Genomic DNA, 24540 nt, shown 5'->3' with positions numbered 1-24540 from the left:
AGACCCGAGGTGATGAGTTCACCATCGCTTACCTGTGGCTCCAGCTCACCCCGGCGTTTGTAGATGGCTTTTTCTCCAGTCAGCCCCTCAATGATCTTGGCATCATCCAGTTCCCCTGTAGCTTGGTGTCTTAGCCACTGTCTTTCTTTACCTTTAGCCTACGAGGACACAAACACACACGCACACACAAATCCTTATTTTAGTTACTTCTGGAGGATACTTGACACCCTTACTGCATGAAGAACAGGAAACACACCTGGGATCTTTTCAAATAAGGGATGTTTTTGCATAAACACAGTTTCATAAATGGACTGGCTTCTGCTCCGCTGACAAAGAATGCCCTTTATGTAGATTTTGCCAATTTTAATCGTTTTAACACATGGAATGATAAAATGAACTCACTCAAAGCACGTAAAAATGGGAAAGCAGTGTGCAAATGAGCCCTTGGAGAGACGTGCAAAATCCAGAAATGTAGCGGTGACACATTTCTTATGCATTTTCTGTCACGGTACTTTTAGCGAATTTCTTAAGTAACACAATAATCAGCTTGAACTTGTTAACTTTGTCTGCAAGCACAGAGAAAACGTGAGCTTCAGAACTTTTCCTTTTGGAAAAGAAGTTATTTGAGTTCTCTGTGACTTATGGTGCAAGGGGAAACAGCTGAAAACAATAGTTCATGAACATGTCGTGTCCCCCATGTCTCACTCATCAGAAATCTTCGGAATTACTTTTCCCAAGGCATTTCCACAGAATATTTTCTTACCTACCATGACTTATAACTATGCCAGGTGGACCAAGATGGTGGTTAAACAGTCAAGAATGACAATATGTCAGTCAAGGCATGGGTTTGTTATAGCCAATGACTGAATTTACATTAAGAAGTGGGAAAGAATGGCTAGAAAATTTTTATGTGTGCAAATGAGAGTGCCAGTTAAGATCATGTGCTTTTGAGTCAGACAGCCTGGTCCCAATCCTCCCTTCACTGTGATCAGATATCTGACCTCAAGCAAGTTACTTAACCTCTCTGCATTTCAGTGTCCTCATTTCTAAAATAAAGATAACACCAATTCTTGCTTGGAGTTATTGTGAGGAGTCAGTGAGATACTATGTGGGACTGGTTGAGGAAGGGCCTGGGTATCTGTGTCAGGGGCTATCGTCATCATCATCATCGTCATCTCATCATCAAATGGGGCACATTATGGGCAACTAAGTCCACATTAATTTAAGCACACTTCCATCACTGCGTCATGGAGGTGGCCGTCGTGGAAAATGCAAAGCCAAGCTTTGGGCAGCTGGTATCTACATCAGGGGCAGACCAACCACTACACAAAGAAGCTCTAGGCTGGACTACTTAATTTCTTGTTCTTGATACCCTTGCTGCAAACAGGTGCAAAATTCCCTCATTTGAATACAAAAGTATTAACGTGAACATGAACTAAAGACAGAGATGCTCCTAAGCCACCAGCATAAAGATATTATATTTGGTGGGCAGTTAATTCCAGGAATTATCTTATACGCACCCCTTGGAACTACGTTCTTTTCTAATGTGCGTTCTTGGTAAGAGCACCATGATCTTACGGAAAAGTAGGATTCATCAGAGCATAGCTCAACGAGCTCATGGAACTCTGCGATACAATGCAGCTACAGGTGGTAGGAGGAAGGGGTGAGCAGAGTCTTCTAGAATCCTTTCCCACTGGGCTATGGATCAGAGAGACAAGCGTGACCACACAGTGCTGACCCTCTCAGGCTCCCTCCCCTGCAGCGGTCATTGGGACCTGACTCCTATTTCCTCTTCCTTGTCATGCCTGATGCCTGGAGTGGATCATTCTGCAAGTTTCCAGGATACTTTGTGCAAGGAGACGTGATTGGGGTGCACACTGAAGTACCTTTCAATCCCAAGACTCTATGATTCTTGGAGATACCACATTGCAGAGCACTGGCTTCTAATGCCTTTCATAGGTGAGGACAGGCCCTCACAGACCAGTCTAGGCTGGGAAAATAAGCACTGCAGAAAGTACAAGAGAATGCGGTAGCAATAGTTAGCTGTCATCAAAGCAGCACGGAAGGTGGGTTCTAGGGCTGGGTTTAAGAGGAAGACGGGATTACAACAGAAACAAGATTACGTGACATGTCACGTAACAGCCGTGCCACTGTCATCACTAAGTTTCTATTTTCGACGTTTCATCAATGCACTGACAAGGCAACGGCATCGAAGAAGTTCAAGGGAAGCTGTTCAGTTTCCAGTGGGATGTAATTCAACTAAATATAATATGGAACTCTCGGTTTAACCAAATAGGAAATGTAGGGCGCATCACAGTTTCCGAGAAGGCTAGAAAGTACACGTTAATCCTAAAGGAATCGACGAGGTCCGATCATGAGCATGGGTTATTAGACAAGAAAAAAAAAAAGCACTGTGTCACTTTGTAGCTCTTTTTTACTTTCTTCATACTTATCATTGTTTCCAAATGTATTATTTACCTCTTTGCCTCTACTATCTATGTACTCCATTAGCAAGTCAGGTTTATGGCATAACTTACGTAACCCACTGCAGCACCTAGAATGGTTCCTGATACATAGCTGGCGTTTGATAAAAATTCACTGGCAGAAAGTTGATTGCTACCCTAAAATGTTACGTGATAAACATATAAAAACATGTCCATACAGTATTATCTCAATGTATATGTATGTGCATCATATACATGCAAGGAAAAATATATGGGAGAAAACAAAAATATTAATAATCATGGTTAATTTGGGCTTGTGAAATTATGGGTGATACTTTCTTCCCTTAATTTTTATACAATATCCTACCTCTCTTCCTTCCTTCCTTCCTCCCTCCTCCTTCCTTCCTTCCTTCCTTCCTTCCTTCCTTCCTTTCGAGAGTGAGAGAGCACATGCCTGCACATGAGTTGGGGTGGGGGGGGAGGGAGAGAACCTCAAGTAGACTCCCATGCAGAGTGGGGAGCCTGACACGGGGTTCAATTCCACAGCCCTGAGCCCAAGACTTGTGTGGATCAAGAGTTGGGACACTTAAACGAATGAACTACCCATGGCGCTCCTTCAATTTTCATATAATGAACTCATGACTTTGATAATTGAAAACAAAAATAAGTTCTTTTTTCTCAAAAGGATTTAAAAATATCCTTTCATTTTTTTTATGAAATATAGTTTTGAGACTAGCTTGCAGGTTATAGAGAGCTTTAATGTGCATACAAATAACTCAGGCATCTTGATAAAAAAAAGTGGTTTTTGGGATCCCTGGGTGGTGCAGTGGTTTGGCGCCTGCCTTCGGCCCAGGGCGCGATCCTGGAGACCCGGGATTGAATCCCATGTCGGGCTCCCGGTGCATGGAGCCTGCTTCTCCCTCTGCCTATGTCTCTGCCCCCCCCCTCCTCTCTCTCTCTCTCTGTGTGTGACTATCATAAATACATAAAAATTAAAAAAAAAGTGGTTTTTGATTCAGTAGGTTTGGTAACAGTTTTTGATTCAGTAGGTTTGTTAACAACTAGGCCAGCAGCACTGCAGAATTCTTTTGCTAATAATTAGTAAAAAGGATAAAAGGGGATCCTTTAGAGGGCCTATAATTGTCCCTGCTAAGGAGGCTACAGAATCATAAAATGCTTACTTTTCCCTTAGAACATTATACTTGTCTGCTATCTCTGGATTCACCATCATGGAAGAAACTAGGGATTTTAGGTCTTGATTTTCTCATGCAGATGTTGCTTCTTTCCCTAGATATGATTATCACCCCTTAAGGTACATTCTGGGTTGAAGACTATTTCCACTGTGTGTGCCAAAAGAAGAAAAGAATAGTAAAATTTGGGGTGAGAGTGAGGGAGGCAATATACTTTTTAAAAATAAATCTGCTATCCCTTTCTTTTTTTGGGGGGGGTCAAATTTTAAAATTTAAGTATAATACACTTATATAACAGTCAAGTGCATCAATCTTAAGAGCTCAGTGAACTTTAGAAGTGAACACCCCATGTAACCACCTGTACCCCCACGGCCCCCCAGGGCTCCTTCTGGAATTTACCCTCCCTCTGCCACAGGTAACTTCCTATTCTGATTTCTATTAGCGTGGATTAGGTGTGCCTGGCTTTGGACTTCATAAAAATGGAGTCACACAGTATGTGCTCTTTTGTGTCTGGCTTCTCTGGCTCAACACCGTTGCTGTCAGGTTACCCATGCTGCTGTGTGTAGCAGCTCTTTATTGTCGCTCACTGCTGGAGTGATATTCAATCCTAGGATTTTGTCACAATTTCTCCATTCTACAATGGCATTGTTTCCACTTTGGGGCTATTAAGAATAATGCCACCGGGAGTGTTTCCTAAGCATGTCCCTTGGAGCACATGTGTGTATTTCTGTTGGGCAGGGACCCTGGATACGTTTCAGCTTTAGTAGATACTGCTAAACAGTTTTTCAAAGTGTTTTTTCCAATTTACATTCCCATGACCAGTATGAAGGTTTCATCTGCTCATGGCCTCACCACCACTTGATATTGATGGCTTTCAAAAAAAAAAAAATTGCCATTTTGGTGGGTGTATGTAGCATATTCCCTTCCTTTTTTATTTTTATCTGTGGAAAAATGAATTTTGGTTCTGCTTGTCATTGATATTTTAGGAACACGAATCAGTAGTTTTTGTTTTTGAGAAGTCAAAGTATGTACTAGGTCTTTTGATCCAGAGCGATCGGGCACAAAGACATTTTTACAATAGTAGCACTATTCATTAGTTTTCAAGTCTAGAACTTGCAGATTAATATGGGCAGATAGTTTATTATCTGCCATATAGCCAGCCCACCAATTTTTGGAAACTCAAAACAGGAAGAGGCCTGTCAGAATGGATAGTCCTGGAGGCAAGCAGCGGGAGCAGGAGCACTTTAAAAATTTACTGTGGGCTGGAACAGAAATATTCATTATTATGGAACGTGTATTTTGTGGGACTCACTGAAATGCATCCTTAACTAGTAAGTTCTTACTGGATTTAAAGTCATGCTTTTATTGATAACAAAGGTCCAAACATGAGCTTTAGAGTATATTCCTATTACATGAAGTATTCTTATAAATGTCCATCTGTTTTGTATTATACAATAAATTCATACTAATGAGAATTTATTATATATAAAGCTAGGTTTCACTAGTAAAAATCTATGTTACAGATTTTCTAGAAAAGAAATACAGTTTTATTATGTTCATGTAAAGAACACTTAGACTCACTGAAATGCTCAGTGGATGACATAGTCTGGTTAATTTATTTTCTGGGAAATAACTGGCTAACCGGAAAGTACATCCACACTCATCCGAGCAAGGAGGATATTAGGAGGAATACACTTGAAAAACCAATTATCTTGTGGTTTGTGACACTCGATCTTGTGATTTCAGCACCGAAAGTATTCTGATTAATCTTGAGTCTTCACTTATCTGGGTTGTGGTATTAAGACTTCCTTTACCTAAACTCCTAAACTCTCCAAGTAAGCCAATTTTTTTATTATTCCTTCAGAATTTATTTAATGAGGGGATCAGAAAGACTTAAGTAGCAATTTTTATAGAAAGCACATACAGGGATCCCTGGGTGGCGCAGTGGTTTGGCGCCTGCCTTTGGCCCAGGGCGCGATCCTGGAGACCCAGGATCGAGTCCCACGTCAGGCTCCAGGTGCATGGAGCCTGCTTCTCCCTCTGCCTGTGTCTCTGCCTCTCTCTCTCTCTCTGTGTGTGACTATCATAAATTAAAAAAAAAAAAAAAAGAAAGCACATACATTCTACAGAATAAAACATACAGATGATCATCAGTAAACACTTCTTGTGTGAATGAATAAGTGTAAATGGATATTTGAGGATACCTGGGAGCAGTGATTCTTTTATTAAGCATTAGCTCTTGTTATTCTTAACATTTCTTTGTGTTCAACCAACATATACTTACTAATTTGCTATTAATTATGCTATTAATCTGCACCTTAAAAAATAAGATGCTGGATTCAGGGAAACTTGGGCACAGTAACTACAAGATAGCACATGATAAGTCAGTGGAAACAAAACATTTTTCTTTGTGGTTCTCAGTATTTTGACATAGCTAAAAAGATTTTTCTACATATCTGTTAGGTTGCTAGCTGCTCTATATGATGAAACAGTGTTGCTCAGAAAAGAGAAGACACAGACCTTCCTATTTTAAGGAGTTCCCTGTTTCCTGAAGTGACATCTCACTGCAAGATTAAACGGTGATTCATGTACTTAACAAAGACGACCCTGGTTAGAAGAGTTTGCTCTCCCGTTTGCTGATGTGAACTGAAACTATGACTTTGGGTCACAACGTACTGTCATTTTATAACTTGTTTTTATGAATAAAAACAATTTTGTCTTTTCTTCATGAAATATATATATATATATATATATATATATATATATATATATATATAAATTTTTTTTTTTTTTACCTCCAAGGAGCCAGGAACCACACGTAGCAGTGTGCATGTTACAGCTGGCAACTTACAGGTTCAAATTGCGCTCTAGATCCAGCTGGCCCTGATTCCCCAGTGGACCTCATCTCAGTAAAAGACAGCCCCTCTCCCCATCCTCTGGGCTGTTCAGGCCACAGGCCCACAGGCATCTCTGCCTCCTCTTTGTCTCACAGCTCACGTCTAGTGCGCTGGCAAATGTTCTAGGTTCTCCGCATCTACCGTCTCTTCCCATTTCCAAGCCTGTCCCCCTGTCCCCAGTGCCAGCGCCTTTCTCTCTCGCCTGGGCCACTGCCATGGCCCTCCGCCTGGCCTCCCTGCTTCTTCCCTTGCCCCATGATCCCCTCTCCACGCAGGAATCAGAAGAATCTTTATGAAAAACATGTAATTTGCAGCAAATGCGTTAAAAAAATGCTGGTGTGATTAAATTTTTAGACGCCCGACTGACCTCTTTAGTTATTTTTTGGGACTGAAATGGAATTATCACACTTTTTGCTTCCTTCTCTCCCTCCTATCACCTTCCTGATTTTTGCTTAATTTGTGAGATAACTGTGAGAATTGAGACCCCGCTCACTATTATTTCGCTTTTTAAAATATTGTGTATCTTTTTCAAAGCATTATCCTTGGTATTTGAGCTTTCTGTGAAACATATTTACCACAATTATTTAGACTTGATTCTTCGTTTAACTGATTCTGGGGTTCACTGAGAGTTCTTTTATACCATGAATTTCCTGTTTTTTTTTTTTTTAAGATTTTATTTATTTATTCATAGAGACAGAGAGAGAGAGGCAGAGACACAGGCAGAGGGAGAAGCAGGCACCATACAGAGAGCCCGACATGGGACTCGATCCAGGGTCTCCAGGATCACGCCCTGGGCTGCAGGCGGCGCTAAACCGCTGCGCCACCGGGGCTGCCCGAATTTCCTGTTCTTAAAGAATTCTAATTCCCTTAATTGGCTGGAATATTTATATATACGTGTGTGTGTGCATGCACATATGTGTATACATATTTATTTCAAAATTATTTTCAAAAAGAGTACTTAAATGACATATATTTTTAAGGCTCTGAATATCTGAAAGTGTCTTTCTGTCTCCTTGTACTTTGGCTGAGTATAGAATTCTCAGGTCACATCTCACCCCCACCCCCTTCCTGCAGGTATTCTGTTACTATCTTCTGGCATTCAGCGTTTCAGAGACAACTAATGTAAGATGAACATTTTTCTAACAATAGCTTATTTTTTATCTGCTGGTATGCTTTTAGGATATTTTCTTTGGGGAACGTTAGAGCTCCATGAAGCCGTGGTGAGGTGCTCATTTCTTTTTATTACTTTCACCTGGTCCTGTGTGACGTGTTTTTCATCATAGACTCAAGCCTGTCTTCAGCTCAGTACAGGTTTTTGTTGTCCTTGTTGTTGCTACTTCTCTTCTTGTTTATGTGTTCTTTTTGATCCTCTCTGGGAATACCATAGGCTCAGTCGGCATGTATTTACTGAACACGCACCATGTGCCAAGGTTCTACTTATGGCAATGGCTCATGGCTCTGTGTGTGTTAGCTCTCTGCTCTGTTTTTATTGATCAGCTTTCCTTTGGTTTTTTATCTCTTTGTTTCCTCTACAGACTGGAATAATAATTTAAGTTTCCATTCACGTTGGTACTTAGACTTACGACTAGATTGAGGCTGCTTCCTCTACTTTCAGATTTCAGTTTTGGCACTGCATTTTTAGTTGTTTTTTTTTTTTTTAATAATCTTTCCTTACTGCATTCAACTCCCTTATTATTCCTGCTTGCTTCTTAGCCAGACCTTTTTAAATTCATGTCTTACTTCACATACTTCAAGTTTCTTTGAATTATGAGAACACAAAGCAGATGTTTTCTAGAAATCTAGTTTCTGAAGAAAGCACTCCAGCCCAGCAGAAGCATCTTCCTCTACACCTTGGAATGCTTGTTACTCTCCCTCCCGGCAGAATCATCCCATAGACCCTGTGTTACTTCACTTTTGGGTGTCCCTACTCTTGAATGATGAGATGGCTGTACAAAACCATTGAGGAACAGATTTGGAATAGACTCTCCTTGCTTGCACAGACTCGCCACTTTGTTATCACTAGAGTTCTCCTGGAAGATTTTATTTATTTATTCGTGAGAGACGACACACACACACACACACACACACACAGAGGCAGAGACACAGGCAGAGGGAGAAGCAGGCTCCATGCAGGGAGCCCGATGTGGGACTCGATCCCGGGTCTCCAGGATCACGCCCTGGGCCAAAGGCAGGCACTAAACCGCTGAGCCACCCGGGCTGCCCATCCTGGAAGATTTTAAACTGGTGTTCTTAGTTGAACTAAATCTACACCACTTAGCTCAAGAACTCAGTAGGGAAGGAGCTGGAATTGTGGACAGTCCCAGCATGAGAACTTCATCTCCACATCATTTCTTACTTTGTTTGGAAAAGCCATCGCAACGGGGCCACTTGGCATTTGTTTGATCTCATCTTCAAGCCAAGTATAAGTTAAGGCTGGTCTGGCCCCTTTCCCGGTGTTATTCCCTCTCCAGCCTTCTGTTTGTCGTAGCCACCGCTGAAAACCTAGACCTCCCCACCCCCACTGCTCCCAGTGTTGCTGCTTTCAATTGCTGCTGCTTGGCAGAGACAAAATGGAGGTCAAGTGATCTGCTGCTCACCAGCTTCAGGGCTTCTTTTTTTTTTTATTTTTAAAGAATTTTATTTGCTTATTCATGAGAGACAGAGATAGACAGAGAGAGAGAGATGCAGAGACACAGGCAGAGGGAGAAGCAGGCTCCATGCAGGGAGCGTGATGTGGGACTTGATCCCGGGTCTCCAGGATCAGGCCCTGGACCAAAGGTGGTGCTAAACCGCTGAGCCACTTGGGCTGCCCAGCTTTAGGGCTTCTATTCCCGCCTCTCCATGCAAGGGAGCTCAGTTGGATTCGGTTGGGTTTCATGCCCTTCCTGGCTAGTAATGCTATTTCTTAGGGAGGTTTTTGAGTTGTCGCTAGTACTATCATTCATAGGGTCTCATCATACTCCATTCAGCACAAATTCTTCAAAGCTTCTTGCAAGTCACTAGCACTCTTTAGTAATTTCTACTGTAATACGGTTTTTCACTGCTTACAGCTTTTTGTTATTTTAACATTTTCATGGTCATCCAGCGAAAACTGAGTCAGATGCCTGTGTTCAAGCAGCCTAGAAGGCAGGACTGTATTTCTAGGCTGCACTTGGTTGAAGTTGTCCCCTTATGGCCGCTAATGTCATGTGCTGAGTGATGAGCCATTTGGGTGCTAAAAAGAGTAACTGGCATTTTAGTACTCTCCTCAAAATGCAGACGTTCCCTGATGTGGCTGGTCCCACCTCTCCTCTTCCTTTGCTCCGTACTCGCACCTTCATCAACACACCTCTTCTCTTGGCTTGGGCTGCTTCTATACAGATGCCCTTAAGAATGAGGACGCAGATGTGTTTATAGATATGCACCCTCTCTGGTCCTAACCTTGCTCCTGAACTCCAGATTCACATCTTAAAATCTTCAAATATCAGGCTTGACATTTTTATACAAAGGTGTCCCAGGAGTGAGAAACCCTGATAACATCCAAACCAAACATTTGCTTTCTCCACAAGCCTCTCTTCTTCCTGGCTTCCCTACTGCTGTTCTCTAGGGCTTGGAAACCTCACCATTCCCCTCACCTCACATTCAGTCAGTCACTGTCTTCTTGTCTTACCTCCAAACTGTCGCATCCTTTCCATTTTCACTTCCATTACCCTGGTTCGGGTTCTTATCACTCCTTACCTGGATATCGGAAATAACTATAATGATTTGATTTCTGGGTTTGCCCACCTCTCTCTTCTCTGATACTTTTCCTCTCCATGGTTATGAAGCCTCCTAAAGAAGATACAACTATACGACTCCCTTTCTCAGCCACGTTCACACTCCTCCCTTATTATGGAATATGGTCAGCATGGTGCTCAAGGCCTGTGGCGGTTCACTTTTCCCTCATTTTTTCTCCCACTACCTACTGCCCCCAGCTCCATCCCCAAACTCTGAACTCTAGTCCCTCTGCACTATTTGCCATTCCCCAAACAGCCTCGTACTCAAGGCTTCTTGCTCTGTTCATAGGTTCCTTCTGTCTAGACCAGAGCTATGCCAACTACCTTTGGTGAATAAGCAGTTGCTACTGGTCCATGACGAAATAGGTTACAGAAGTGAATGGTAAGCATTAAAAATGGGTATGGAAATTTGACAAAGTGCTTTTATGTTTGCTGAGTCTAATATTAAATAATATGAGTTTGTATCTTGTACGTTCATTTTTATATCTTTTTTTTCGGTAATTCATTTCTGTTTTATTTTATAAAAGTATTAGTCTGTGATCAATGAAAAAAACCTGGCCTCTCTCCACATAAGGTTTGAGAAGCTCTGGTCAAGACTGTCCTTCCACCCTCATCCTTAAGTTACCAGTTGAAACTATGCTATTCCTTCATGGTCCAGCTCAAATGGCGGCACTTCCTCCATGAGTTTTCTCCACCTGCACAGCCCAGAAATTGCTCACACGTTTGTCTATATAACACGGTATTTTATTTCAAACACTGCTGTGGCCTTTATTGTATTGTGTCTTCTACTACAACTACACATGTATCCTCTTTCCCAGGTTAGTCTGAAGGCAAGAAACCTTAGGCAAAAGAGATATTCAACAAACATCTACTGGGTAAAGTACAGTTATTATAAACTAAATAAAAGGAATGGGGAAATGCTTTCCATTGTTTGTGTATGAATACAGTGGGGGATCAGGAATGAACTCTAAGTTCCTTGCCTGACACCTACCTGTCTCTTAGCTCCAAGTCTTTGGGTGCATTTTACACCAAGTGGAATCCTGCTCACACTGAGGGTTGGTCCTCAGCTCACACCTGAGGCAGCATAGTGTCATGCCTTTGTCTCTGCCATATTCTCTGCTGGGGCACTGTGTTCACTTTCCTTTAACTGGCTAATACTTGTGTATTTTTCAAGAGCCAGCTCATGGATCCTTTCCTGAAAAATAGATCCTAGAATCCCTTTCCCCTGGGCTTCCACTGCATTCTATGCGTCTGTCTACCCAGACGCCTACCATATTCAACTGGAATGATCTGTTGTTTGGGTGCCTGTTTTCCCTACTCCTCAAATCTCAGCCTTCTGGAGTGCAGGGACAGCATCCCATGAGTCTCTGTGCCCTCAGTGCCAAGCACAGTGCATGGCACACGTCATGGTTCAAAAACATTCTTTATCTCCAGCTAAACTCATTTTGAATTCCTAGAGGAAACAAAAGGAACATAATTGGTGGTTCATGGAGATATCATGCTAGCCAAAGCAATCAGAGAAAGGCTAATTTAGTTTAGCCCAAGAATGAAATTACTGATTGTAGATTAGCAAAACGCTGGAGAGAAGATATGATTACAATCAGTGGCTTTTGTGGAAGGGATATTTTCTTTTGTTAGGGAACGCTGGAATCAGATTCCGATTCTGAACCAGTATAATTGAAGTTATGATAGACTCTATTCTAATGAGAAAATTCTTGCCATTGATTCATAAAAGGCCCAATAACCAGGACTCTATGATATCCCATATAGAATCCAGTCAAGAAGCAAAGGGAGGTCACCAGTGATGGCTATCTTAGTTGAGAAGAGAGCCACAGCTGCAACAGATGCACACGCTGAAGCCGACATTAACAGGAGTGGCAACAACGTTCCCTTTCTTCACATCTCAGTCCAGTCACCCGGAATCAGTGCGTGGGCTTGAAGCTGTACTTTGAGAAGTCATCTCAAATGATGATTTGCTAGTTCCTGGCCAGACTTTCTGCTGTTCACCAAGGAAACACCCATGGTTACTGGGATTACACAGCAACCTCAAGGCAGCTGGGAGCTATTAGTCAATCAGAGCCACACAGGATTGGCAGACGATGGCGAAAAGGGGACCAAACAAAGCCTTCTTGTTTTGGTTACAAACTAAAGACTCATATTCCATCCAAGGCTCTGTCTCTCCTTGGCCAGTAGCTGTTTTTTTAACAAGCAATCACTCTCTCTACATGGAGCACTAGAAGGCCCACCTGAGAATAGCACTTCTGTGGATTAAAAAAAAGAACTATATATATTCAATAAGGGAAACACTTGAAAATGCTATGTTGGCATCTGGATAATGATGCAAAATGCTTGACGAGTATATGCGAGAAGGCTACTTCCCATAGACTTGTACAGTTGGCAGCAGATAGCAGAGGCCTAAAAGAGAATAGGGACCCGAGCTTTGGGCTCAGACACCTGCTTCACCACATGTGTGACCCAGGACAAGTCACATCATCTTTCTATCCTTCAGTTCCCCGCGTACAAAGCAGGAACAAAATAGCTGCGTTTCAGAAGACTGGGAAAATAGATGACTTACATGCCTCAGCTTCCTTATCTATCAAAGGGAGAAAATAACTCTTACTGGTTATCATAAGGATTCACCAGCACAATGAGTGAACGTCAAGGACGTGACTGGGTGTCTGGCTTGCAGTCCAGGCTGATGAGTATTAGCAAAAACCATGGAAGTAAACAAGGAAACAAATTCTTCCGTAGAGAATGCTACGCGCTAATAAGCATGGTTTTAAACAGTTTACATGTATCATCTGAGTCAATCTGCATAACTTCCCTGTTATTTGTCATAGCCTTTTACAGAACCCAGGCTGTCTGGCTCCAGAGCTGGCACAATTAGTCACTAAGGGATGACGATGACGACGACGATGATAGAAGAGATCTTGATAATGCCGCTGATAACGCAAGGCATCTAGTGGCATGTCTGGCACATGGCAATTGCTCAGTAAATGCTTGCTATTATTAAAATGCTCGTATCATCTGTGAAGAGTTGGAGAGATGGTAGTTCTACATCCGTTTTAGGTTCTCATCCAAGGATTAAATCATTTTTATTCCCTTTCTTATATCTTAAAACTCTTTCTTGCTATTATTTAAACCCAGGTTCTCTTTTTCAGATTTCCAGGGAAGAAGAGAATAAAAACATCCCTGAAATAATTAGTGACTCTATTTGAGGATATCTAGAAAGTTATTAACCCCGATTGCTTTACGGTTTTTTTTTTATATGTGCCAATTTCTTGTTTTTCATCCATTTAATTGTATTCGTTGCTTGTCTTTGAGCCCTTTTCAGTTTTTTTTTTTTTTTTCACATCTCTCTTGGAGTGCAGAATGCGAAACCTGACACTGTTTCTGATACTGGTCTCATTACTGTGGATTTTAGTAGAAATCACTCCTTAATGGTAACTCTAACTCGAACCCAGGCTTACCTGGTGTCCTACTTGAAGAAGTCACAGTAATGGGTCAACCTATTCTTCCTTTGGCTGATCTGGTGAACATAGTATCATTTATCTTAAAGAGCTGATGTGAGGATTAAATGTGGTGATGTTTGTAGAAGTCACTAGAGACTGGTGCCCAATGAATACCAATCAAGATCAGATGAGGATTCTCATTCCTTCAATTAAAAATGTATTCTCGAATTCCTCTCTGGTACTGTGAATAATCTAATGGCCCATTTGTAACCAGGGTAAAACCCAGTGCTGTCTGCATGGAAACGTGGAATCCAGGGCCAGGTTGTAATTTTTTTTTTTAAAGCTTTATCTTTTCATTTGGGAGAGAGAGAGAGAAGAGGCAGAGAGGAGGGATAAAGAGAGAGAGTCTCCAGCAGACTCTCTGCTGAGCACGGAGCCCCATATGGGGCTTGATCCCACGACCCTGAGATCATGACCTGATCTGAAACGAAGAGCCAGATGCTCAACTGACTGAGCCACCCAGGTGCCCCAAGGCCTCTGTCACTTTGACAGCCTTCTTCTTTGCCACTGTTCTCTACCACACACATGCTTTTTCCAGCCACACCCAATAACCTGCACTTGTACATCCCGTGTCCTGTGTCTGGAGCGCCCTGACTCCTCAACCATCTGAAAAATCCTCAGCATCTTTCAAGTGTGAACTCAAGTGTTATATTCTCCATGAAGACCTTCTTGTACATTCCGTAGCATCGTGCACATACTTCTCTACAGAATGTAAGAAATCATTTGCCTACTTGTCTTTGGGTTCCTTCTTTTGAGGGCAGGGACTGCATTTTGTTTTTCCATCCCTAATGTCTGGTGAGTATCACAAACTTAAGAAATGGGCACTCACTAAAGCATTCATTCTTCAGTCTTCGCAATAAGCACTGCCGCTCATCGCCCCTCACGTCCTGTGAACCACCCACTTTGGTTCTTTTTCACCTTTTGCCTTACCCTGGAGATCACAGCCCACCCAGAAGGTGCCCTCAATGCCCAGGGAGATAAGCACTGGTAACTGAGTGTCTTTACTGGAAAAAATCCAATCATTCCATGTTACCTTTTCACACAATTTGCATATGGATTTTTTCCAAAGCAAATTCTCCAAATAAGAGGTCTTTGCTTGGGAAATACTGAAGCATCTTAATCAGTATTCTAAGGGACAAGAGCAATATTAACTGGTTCTGAGACAACCGCAGTTAAAAACTGAAAAAAGGCAGGCAAAGTAGGGGTTGGGAGAGCACAGGAGGAGATGCCAGGAGACACAGAGAATGCACAGCCTGGATGATCCAAAATGTTCCTCTGTCTCCAGAGTCCGTAACAATAAAATGATTTGTAGGAAGACAATTCTGTGAATTTCTAGTTAAGGTGGGATACTCACAGATCTCAAATGAGGGGAATCAGGACATCTAGTGTCTTCTAGGGTTGCTGGTCAAATTATTGCTTCCTTGATTGGACAGGTGTGGTCAAATATTTTTCCTTGGAGAACTCACCTAAGAAGGCCATGGAGTGATCCAGAGTTTTGCACAAACATTTTGGCATGAATATTTTTTGACCGGCTGATTAGGGTTTGGATAACTTTCTCCAATAGTTTTGGGGTGGGTCCAGCTTTGGGCCCAGATTATTTTCTTAGTTCATTGTTGGAGGATTACCTGTAAATTATCCAGGATGACTCGGAGGGAGTGCACCTGCCGTCGAACAGCCCCTGAGAACCTTTCATATGTTGTGGCATCATATTCACTCATCTGGATCTCCTTTAACCTGAAACCAGAAGGGGTAAAAAAAAGATAACAGCTGAAATAATGTAGATGTGGTCTTTTGCTTCCATTCATCTGCTGCTAGAACTGTAGCAAGGTCTTAGGTAATTGAGGTTGCCTTGAAGGAGAATAGGCAAGAAGTAATGTTTCTAGCTAGGAGTTTCGAAGGAAGAAAATGTCCAGCAGTGGGCTGGTAAATGGTGAACAAGTAGCCTTCCAGAACAAACCAACCAAACCAAACCAAACCAAACCAAACCAAACCAAACCAAACCAAACCAACAAAAAGCCCTGATTTGTAGTATTTGCTGACTTCTGTAGGGTCAATAGTCTCACGGTGATCAATTCCAAGCTACTAACAGGAAGATCACGGAGCACTGACTTGGAAAGAAATGTGCGCAACTGGCTCCCATGAGCCAATGAGTCAGCTCTTTAGCAAACCATTGCCATAGCCCACAGACGTGTCATGGTGTTGGCAGCTGGTCAGTTCATGTGGCAAGTTCCTAGAAGAGAGTCTGTGGGTTGCTTTTAGAGACCAAGGACAGATATTGGGTTGACCAAGATAACAGTCCAGGCCCCAGGAATGTAATTGAATGTGTCGTTAGGTAGAATATAAGAGTTTTCTGGAACTGCTGTGTATTTTTAATGAGATAATTGTGTTTTGATATTACTGTGGCTTTGAAGTTCCATCCTGCTGGCGCAGTGCTCCTTTTTTTTTTTTTAATATTTTATTTATTCATGAGAGATAGAGAGAGGCAGAGGGAGAAGCAGGCTCCATGCAGGGAGCCCAATTTGGAACTCGATCCCGGGACTCCAGGATCACGCCCTGGGCGGAAGGCAGGCGCTAAACCACTGAGCCACCCAGGGATCGCGCGCAGTGCTCCTTTTTTGTCGCTCTTCCTCATTGGCTTCCAACTGCAGCCCCACCAGTGCACTCGTAGTTCCCTGACACACCGCACACCCACCACTCCGAGCTCCTGCTGGGCTTGTCCTTCACTAGGAACTTCCTTTCTCTGCCCCTCTGCCTAGAACTCTCACTTACTCTCCAGGACTCAAATCCATGAGGACTGCCTCCAGGAAGCCTGGACTGATCCCAGGTCTGTCTTCTGTGTTCTCACAGCACTTTGTGCTTCTCGATCTCAGAATATTTAGCACTTCACAGGTGCTCAAAATGAAGTGAAATGAGTGACTGAAATAAAAGTAAGACTCAGGCATCTTAAACTAATCCTAAGAGGAAGGTTCATTCACCTTCCCAAAGTGAGGCTCTCTTGGGTTTTACAGGGTTGTATCCATAATATACTACATTTGATCATGTTTCGGTAAGTTTTGATAAATGTAATGGTGCCAATCCTAGGACAGGCAATAATGAACACATATATACAAAGCCCAGCGATAGCATGGGCTTCTAAACTGCTGTGCACATGTGCATGTACGTGTATGCATGCGTGCAGTGTTGGGAGTATGGGAGTATGGATCCCAGGTCCATAGCTGAAACTCTTATCTCAAATATAGATTTATCATCTTGAGTGGAACAGAAACCCCAAATGCTGAATGAGAATGAATGGTCTCTATTCCTCCAAGCCAGGCCAAGTGCTAAGGAGAATCCAGCCATCACAGGGCTGAGTGTTGGAGGCCTGTTAGAAACACATAACCGTAGGTCTCTATGGCCATGGGCAGATCTGCAGTTCCTGCCCTAACACCTGGAAGGGTTAGCTAACACCAACTCAGCTTTCAAGATCCCACTGGAAGGATTTCCAATGAAATCCTGCTCGATCCCTCCAGTAAAACTGATCATTCCCATTCATGCCTTTCCTACAGATACCTACTACGAAACCTCTGCACGTTATAGCTTTTACTAGAGAAGTCTGTTTCCTTGTTTCATAATGTTTTCAAATTTTATTTTCCACAGAAGGAAATATGCTTTACACTGAGATCGAGTACACAAAAATGAATACATATGCATATGTGTGTATGTATAATTAAACCAAAAATTTCATGAAAAATACATTTACCACATCGATAGTTTCTCTTCTATTCCTCTGGGAGAAGAAATAGCCTTATTTTTTTTTCTGTGAATTTCTAGTATCTAGCACAATGCCTGGCACTTGGTAGCACTCAATAAATGCTGTTAGGTAGCACTTTGAAAACACTGACTATCAAAAGGTAAATAATAGCTGAATGGTGTTTCCCAAGGTGACATGCCAAGGGGCCCTTCTAAATCTAATTTACTCTGTTCTGAAGAACAGCTCGGAATACGTGTACGGGACTTGACCTCCTAACAATACCTCTTATGTTTGGTTTTGGCAATCTCTTAAACCTCTCTATAAATTTTCATTAGATTAAGTTATGTCTCAAGTGTCAAGGCTGACAGAAGCTGGGCACCAGGAACATTGCAGGATATGCTACTTCCCCCCTTCATTCATGGGAAGCTAATATGCTCTTTCCCAAAGAAGGGAGATTAGTACTTTTCCAAAGGGAGGTTAGAAAAAAAATACAGCTTGTCCTTAGCAGGGGGAAAAATACACACACATACATACACACACATGTCAAGAAAGGAGTCAGGCAGTTGGCAAGTCACCTTGGGCAGACTGGTCTTTGTAGTCAGATGAGAATCAGCTCCAGTTATAGGGCTACCTCAGGCACGATCATGTTGCACCCAAAAGCACACCACATACTGTTGTAATTATGAAGAAATCTGGAAATCATATTCCAGGTTGTGTCAGCTTTCAGAAAGATCACCTACAAGGTGTTCAAAGCTGATAAATTCTGAAAGATGAAGACCGAAGCAGGGAATGGGGAAAGAAAATAGGAAATTTTAGCCTCTGGATCAGATAAGCTTCCCGGTGTTAATACTCTCAAGCCCGCAAAACTAGCTGGAAATATGTCTTTTTGCTGCTTTAACCCTGATCAAAACTGCAGGGCACAGCTGCTTCACATCCTAGTAATCTATGAGGACTAACTGCATTTTGTTGGCACGGTATATTTTTAAAGGGTATATTTATTGTTACGTAAGAGTCTGGGAATTTTGGTTCTCATTTTACTTTTCTTATAGGTCAGCCTTAAATACTATAATTTTGGATCAGTTATGAGGAAAACAAACATAAGCTGAGATCTACTGTGTAAGGCTGATTAGTTTTACAAATGGTTGTAGGTACAACTTCCCCAGCTGGTGCCCACCTTAAATGCTCTTTCAGGCATGGAAAAGTACCTCACCATCGATTTCATTCATAGTTTGTTGGTTTAATGTTTCTGCCCTGCTTTCTGCAGGTCTTATATTGTCTACCTCTGTTAGTCCTCCCAAATCAATCTTTCAAAGTTTTAATTTAAATCCCAGTTAATTAATATACAGCATAATATTAGTTTCAGTTGTACGGTATCATCAATTCTTGATGTACAGAAAGAGGCATCAAACTAGAATCCAGATACAAGTGAATGCTAACTAGAGGCCATTTTGATGATGACAAGAGCCTATCAGTAGCGTCAGGCTCCGTAAGGCAATATGGGGGACCTCCAGGCAGATGGCTGGGTGTGGCTGTCAGTCTGGTTTTAGCCAGTTTCTTTTCTTTTTTTAAAAGTTTTTATTTATTTATTTATTTTTAAAGATTTTACTTATTTATTCATGAGAGACACAGAGAGAGAGGCAGAGACATAGGCAGAGAGAGAAGCAGGCTCCATGCAGGGAGCCCGACGTGGGACTCGATCCCGGGACTCTGGGATCAAGCCCTGAGCCAAAGGCAGATGCTCAACTGCTGAGCCACCTAGGGTGTCCCTTAAGTTTTTATTTTAATTCCAGTTAGTTAATATACAGTGTTATATTAGTCATCATGATGAGTGCTCTCCTTCATGCCCATCACTCATTTCACCCATCCCCTGACCCAATCTGGTTTTAGCCAGTTTCTGAATTAAGTATTAGCCAATCTGTGAATAAAGCGTTGCTACTCATGCGTGCATTATTCATTCCACTAGTGTGGAATGAGTGCACTGAATTCGAGGTACTGGGGCTACAGTAGAGAACAAAATGCCCTGCCCTCAAGGGACTAAAAGTGGAGAAGCAATCAACTCTTAATACAAATAACATAATAGGGGGAAAGAGTGAGAAGAAGCATGGAGAAAAGGTATAGGCCATGATAAAGCTTAAAAAGCATAAATGACCTCATTCTACATGTATCGAGAGTTGCAAAATAGCTTTAAAACTAGACTATTTGATGATAGTGAAGAACGATTACTTTTTAAAGACATGATAGTCGTAGTGTGTGTTTTTATTTTTTTAGGGGGTCTTACCTTTCAGAGGTTTACTCTGAAATATTTACAATGAAAAGACAGGACATCTTGGATTAGCTTCAAAACAATCCAGGGGTGGGGACTGGGAGTGGAGCCAGATTTTTCTTCTTGAAGTTGGGAGAGCAGGTCCATCGGGTTCTCTCTCTGGGTCTCTCTCCTTTTATTTATGTTTGAAAAGTTTCATAATACATAACGTTAAGAGAGAGCCTTTAGCAGTACTAAGTTGGACACTCACCAAAGAGGAGTAATTACTACAGGAAAGTAGAAAGCACCCACCTTGCTCTCTGTTTTGCTATGCCCTGAACTTCTCAGGATTTCCACGTGTTTTTATTTCTTTCTCTCTTTTCTCATACTCTTGCTCACCTCCTGTCTTTCAATCACCATATGGTCTTCTCTTTTACTTGGACTAGATTCTTCTCTGCAGTGATTAACAGAGGTGTATGCTTTTCTTACTCTCTTCCCCATGTTTTCCCTTTCCTTTCCCACAACCACTAAATTTAGTTGCCTTATAAATGCTCCTTGACATCTTTTCCCTGCAGGCTGGTGGTTAATAGAACCAGGTTCCTTATCCCTACTATGGAAATCACAAAAGGGGTTGTATACTTGTGCTCAAGCACCACTGAAAGGTCTTTCTGCCTCCCCATGTGCTATGTGTATCAAAGCACTCTCTCTATTTGTCTCCTTGTGCCAAAATTGAGACCCCTCTGAGCATGGCAACAACAGGAGCTCGTTAGTCAGGGAGGGGAGAATGATGCATATCTAATGTTCTGGTTCTTTTCCTAAATGGATGTTTTATTGTTTATATGAAATGTAGAACAGTATTTGAATCCTAACAAGTTCTTTCATATAGCATTCCTTCCACCTTTTTTTGAGAAATTTAAATTGCTTTCATTTCTAACAGTTATCTGTCCCCTCTCCGAGAAGGAGAGAGGAAAGTCACCCATCTCCAGAAGAAAAATTGTGGGCACAGTGAGCATAAATAAATAGTTTCAGGTCTCCAGGGAAGTCAGCAGAAAGGCTGGGAAAGGCAAAAAGGCTTGCCTTATTTACCTGCTGGGTACACGAGGGTCCTACAGGCTTTCCTGAGGGTGGGGCAGGAGGGGCCCGCATTTTTGTCCCTATTGTTCTGTGCTGTTTATTTGCAGGATGTGTAAGCACAGCGTGTAACATAATACCAGATGTTCTACGTGGGAGGAACTTCATAACTCACATACACTGGAGCATGCTTTTTTTCCAATGGCACCCAGCCCCTTCCATTGGGCATGATGGTGTAAATCTGCCTCCCAAAGCACCACTGATTCCCTCAATCCTGAAGGAGATATTGCCCATATTTTGGTATTTTTTGCTTTTGGCTACGGAACACATGTGGATGTCTAGCGAAAGCATCATGCGGATTCTTATTCTTTAGATGGTTCCAATCCAAGTGGCCCAGATTGGTTCTGGATCATCTAAAAGCCACAGGCTTGTTGGCCTGGATTTCAAGGCCTCCCTTCACCCACTGACAGGGACTCCACATTCAACCTCGCTCCCCACCACCCCAGCTGGAACCCTTTATCCTGGGGAGGCCAGCTGGCTCTCTCCACCACAGACACTACGCTCATCCTGCTCTGGGGCCTCTGTTCATTTAGGTTACCCCTCCTGGCAGATCCAAATCCTGGCTCAGCTCAGGCCCCACCTCACCTACCTTAGGCTTGTCTGTATGGGGCAGGGGGCACAGCTCCCATACCACGTGACTGCAGCACTTGAGTGTGTGAGCGTGTGAGTGTGAGTGTGCGTGTTCACGAGTCCCGTCCCCACATACATCCACGAGATTTCTGAGGGCAAGAAGAGAACATCACGGAGACTTTTCTAAATTCCCTTTGGAGACTAAGAAGGGATATGGATGGAGGGTCTTGAACTTTAATTTCTCCTAATAGTTGTTATCTTTGGTTTTCCTTTCTAATGGGCTCAGCTCCCTTTTCTACTCAGCCATATGGGATCGATGCATTTAATACATCAAGCAAAAAGGACAAGGCATTATGTTCGCTTGGCTGTCTGTGCTGGGGAGGTGGGCGGTAGGGGTCTCTGTTTGTGCTGCGGGAGGTGGAGAATGTGAGGGCTGGGGGGCAACTCAGGCTTGGCCACCCCACGGCCACAGAGGCCAACATGCCCAGGCAGTGGCCCACTCACCGCTGCTGAAATGCTTTCTGGCCCATCTCTCTGGCGGCTCTCTTGACCTCCTCGGGAACTGCGTCCTTCTCAGCCTCGGACACCTGGTACACGGTATGGCCTGCGTCCAGCCGGTAGGGACCTCCTTTGCCACCTAGCCCTGCGGTGTCTCTTCCTCCTGGAAAGAAGCCACAAAAATCCAGTGGTGAGTCTAAAAAGCCACAGGCTCGTTGGCCTGGATTTCAAGGCCTCCCTTCACCCATTGACAGGGACTCCACATTCAACAAGACAAAAAGTCAGATCTCGGCTCGAAAGCAGTCCCGTGAAGCACGTTAACTGCACCTAATTAGTAATTCAATATTCAGATGACCTCCCTCTGGAAACAAAGGGGATCCCCCTGTCTAGGGTGTCCTTTCTCTTCTCTATCCAGCCAGGGTTTATCCCATAGTTCAAGGGTCAGTCCAAATTCCAGGGCACCTCCTCACCTGACAGGGAGTGCTCTTGGCCACTATTTATTATTTTTTAATATTTGTTTTTTTCTGGTCTCATTAATTAGTGGGTGGGATTGTATCTTACACATTTGTATACCTTTGCACCTATAAGAGTGGCTTGAACACCACAGATAACTTGTTATGTGTTTGTTAATTAAATGAGCAACACTCCTTGTCCCTCACATGTTACTTTATTTTTCCCTAAAGTAAGAGAGAGACAGCTAGGATAGAGATACAGGCAGCCTTAGAGACTGTCAGCTTCAGAACAGTTTTCCTAATATAAGCCCAAGTCTGCATGCTTGTAAGTGTACCCTGTGTAAACCGTTTATGTTGTAAATATAAATTAAACAGCTGGAAGTCCAGGTAGATAAAACTGTAAGAGGTGGCGAGGACTTTGGCTAGCTAGAGAAAGCCTGCCTTGTCTCAATACATTCAGATTCAAATTATTATAAAACACTGTGCTGCTGAACCCCCAAATACATATATTGGTTAGCCTGGGCCTCTGAGCTACCAGTTTATTACCTCTTTTATAATGATTAAAATACTAGCAGTTTCTTTTGTTCATTCACACGTATCTTGGGCACTTAGACGAGAATTCAATATTGGGGGGGGGATATTGTATCATTGTATCAGAGACTAGTGTTACGTAGCAGAGGGTTGTATAGTTAAACTGGACTGCCTGAATTTGAATCCTGTGTCCGTGCGCTAGGTTGTGTGTCCTTGAAGGAGGTTCCTTAACTTCATGGTGTCTCAGTCTCCTGTTCTGTAAAACGGAGTCGCTAATATTATTTACTTCTTGGCATTGTCACGAGACTAAAGTGCTTAGAACGGTAACTGGTGCAAAGTAAGAACTACATTATAAGCGGCTGCTCTTACTATTATTATTCAGACAACTTCCAGTCACATAGAATAAGGTCATTTCTAAGTTTAATAAAGTGGAAATTTTGAAAGCTTTTAGGCTTCAGTTAAATTATGTCACATTTATCTTTTCTCCTTTGGAGCCATAATTGGTGTAATAAACTAAAGGTAGGAAATCAGCACGCACTGCTTCCCTTACCAAAGTCCAGGTAGGTCATTTCCTCTGGGGAAATACCAGGAGAAGAGCCTATTAATAATAGTCTGTTTACCCTTTGATTGGAGTACATCTGATTTCATTTTTATTTAGAAATCAGTGGTGGGAAATTGCTTCTTAGATGTGTGTGATTGCTGGCTCTCACTCAGGGATAGCCTGTAGGCAGAGGGGCCCAGTAACTGGAAAATGAGTGAGCGATGGAGGCAAAAAAGCTGTTTCTGTGGATGATTCCCTTCCTAAATGAAGTTCCTCTCAGGCATTGGGGGGTGGGGGTACATAGGGGTCATGGATTAGCACTTAAGGCTTCCTGGGAGCCGAGATGATGTCAGTTTTGGTGTAGAGGAAAAACACCCACAACTGTTCAGAAGGTGGTATGAACAATGCTCAGCATGGGTCCCAGGAGCCCGTGTGGCAAGTTGCACTGGGGCGGAGAGGGCATGAGTGGGGAGTTCTTCGTGACGTTTACTTCCGAGAGCCCTTAATTTGTACTATTTAAATGAAAATGCTGGTCAGAGGTTCTAGACTTCAAGGCATAATCTTGAAGCTAACCTTGGGCATCCTAAATCAGCTTCAAAGATACGGGAAAATAAGCAAAGGAGGCGCTCTGATGATGAAAGAGGGATCAAGTGACTTGAGTCAGTGCTAAGTTCCACGTAGAGAATTCTGAGGGAGAATGACAGAGAATTTGAAGCCAAAAAGATCCAATAGATGGAAAAATAAAGGCTAAGGGAAACAAAAGCAGGGCCTTCAGTCTGGACAGAGGTGAACTAGTAGAGTCAAACTGAATAAAAAGCAAGAACCTCTGCTCCAGAGTAAGCCCACTGCTGGGAAAGACCTGCATCTGGCCACCTCACTCCACAATGCATTCCATATGGATTAATCTTGCTGGCTTGACACTAATTTCAAGATCAAAGGACATTTCTAAAAATACCCTTTCTTTAAAGCTGATGCTTGATGAATAAACAGAACAGGCAAGAAGTCTCCAGGCCTATGTGATAGCACATTGTCTCAGCATAGAAAGCC

The 24540-nt window shown here is 42.6% G+C and overlaps 1 protein-coding gene across 2 annotated transcripts in view; it reads right to left on the bottom strand.

The window, feature by feature from the left end:
- Positions 1–24540, bottom strand: part of VWA8 (von Willebrand factor A domain containing 8) — a 342943-nt gene that overhangs the window by 20864 nt on the left and 297539 nt on the right. For both annotated transcript variants that reach the window (XM_055335701.1, XM_055335702.1), the window contains 3 exons: positions 21976–22132; positions 15424–15532; positions 33–158 (listed from right to left, as the gene is read on the bottom strand). In XM_055335701.1, the coding sequence (XP_055191676.1) occupies positions 33–158; positions 15424–15532; positions 21976–22132 (392 nt within the window). The remainder of the gene's footprint in view (positions 1–32; positions 159–15423; positions 15533–21975; positions 22133–24540) is intronic.

The sequence above is a fragment of the Nyctereutes procyonoides genome, unplaced genomic scaffold (genome assembly GCF_905146905.1).
Source record: "Nyctereutes procyonoides isolate TBG_1078 unplaced genomic scaffold, NYPRO_anot_genome, whole genome shotgun sequence".
Taxonomy (NCBI): domain Eukaryota; kingdom Metazoa; phylum Chordata; class Mammalia; order Carnivora; family Canidae; genus Nyctereutes; species Nyctereutes procyonoides.
The sequence above is the reverse complement of the archived record's forward strand: the minus strand, read 5'-3'. Positions and strand labels throughout refer to the sequence as shown.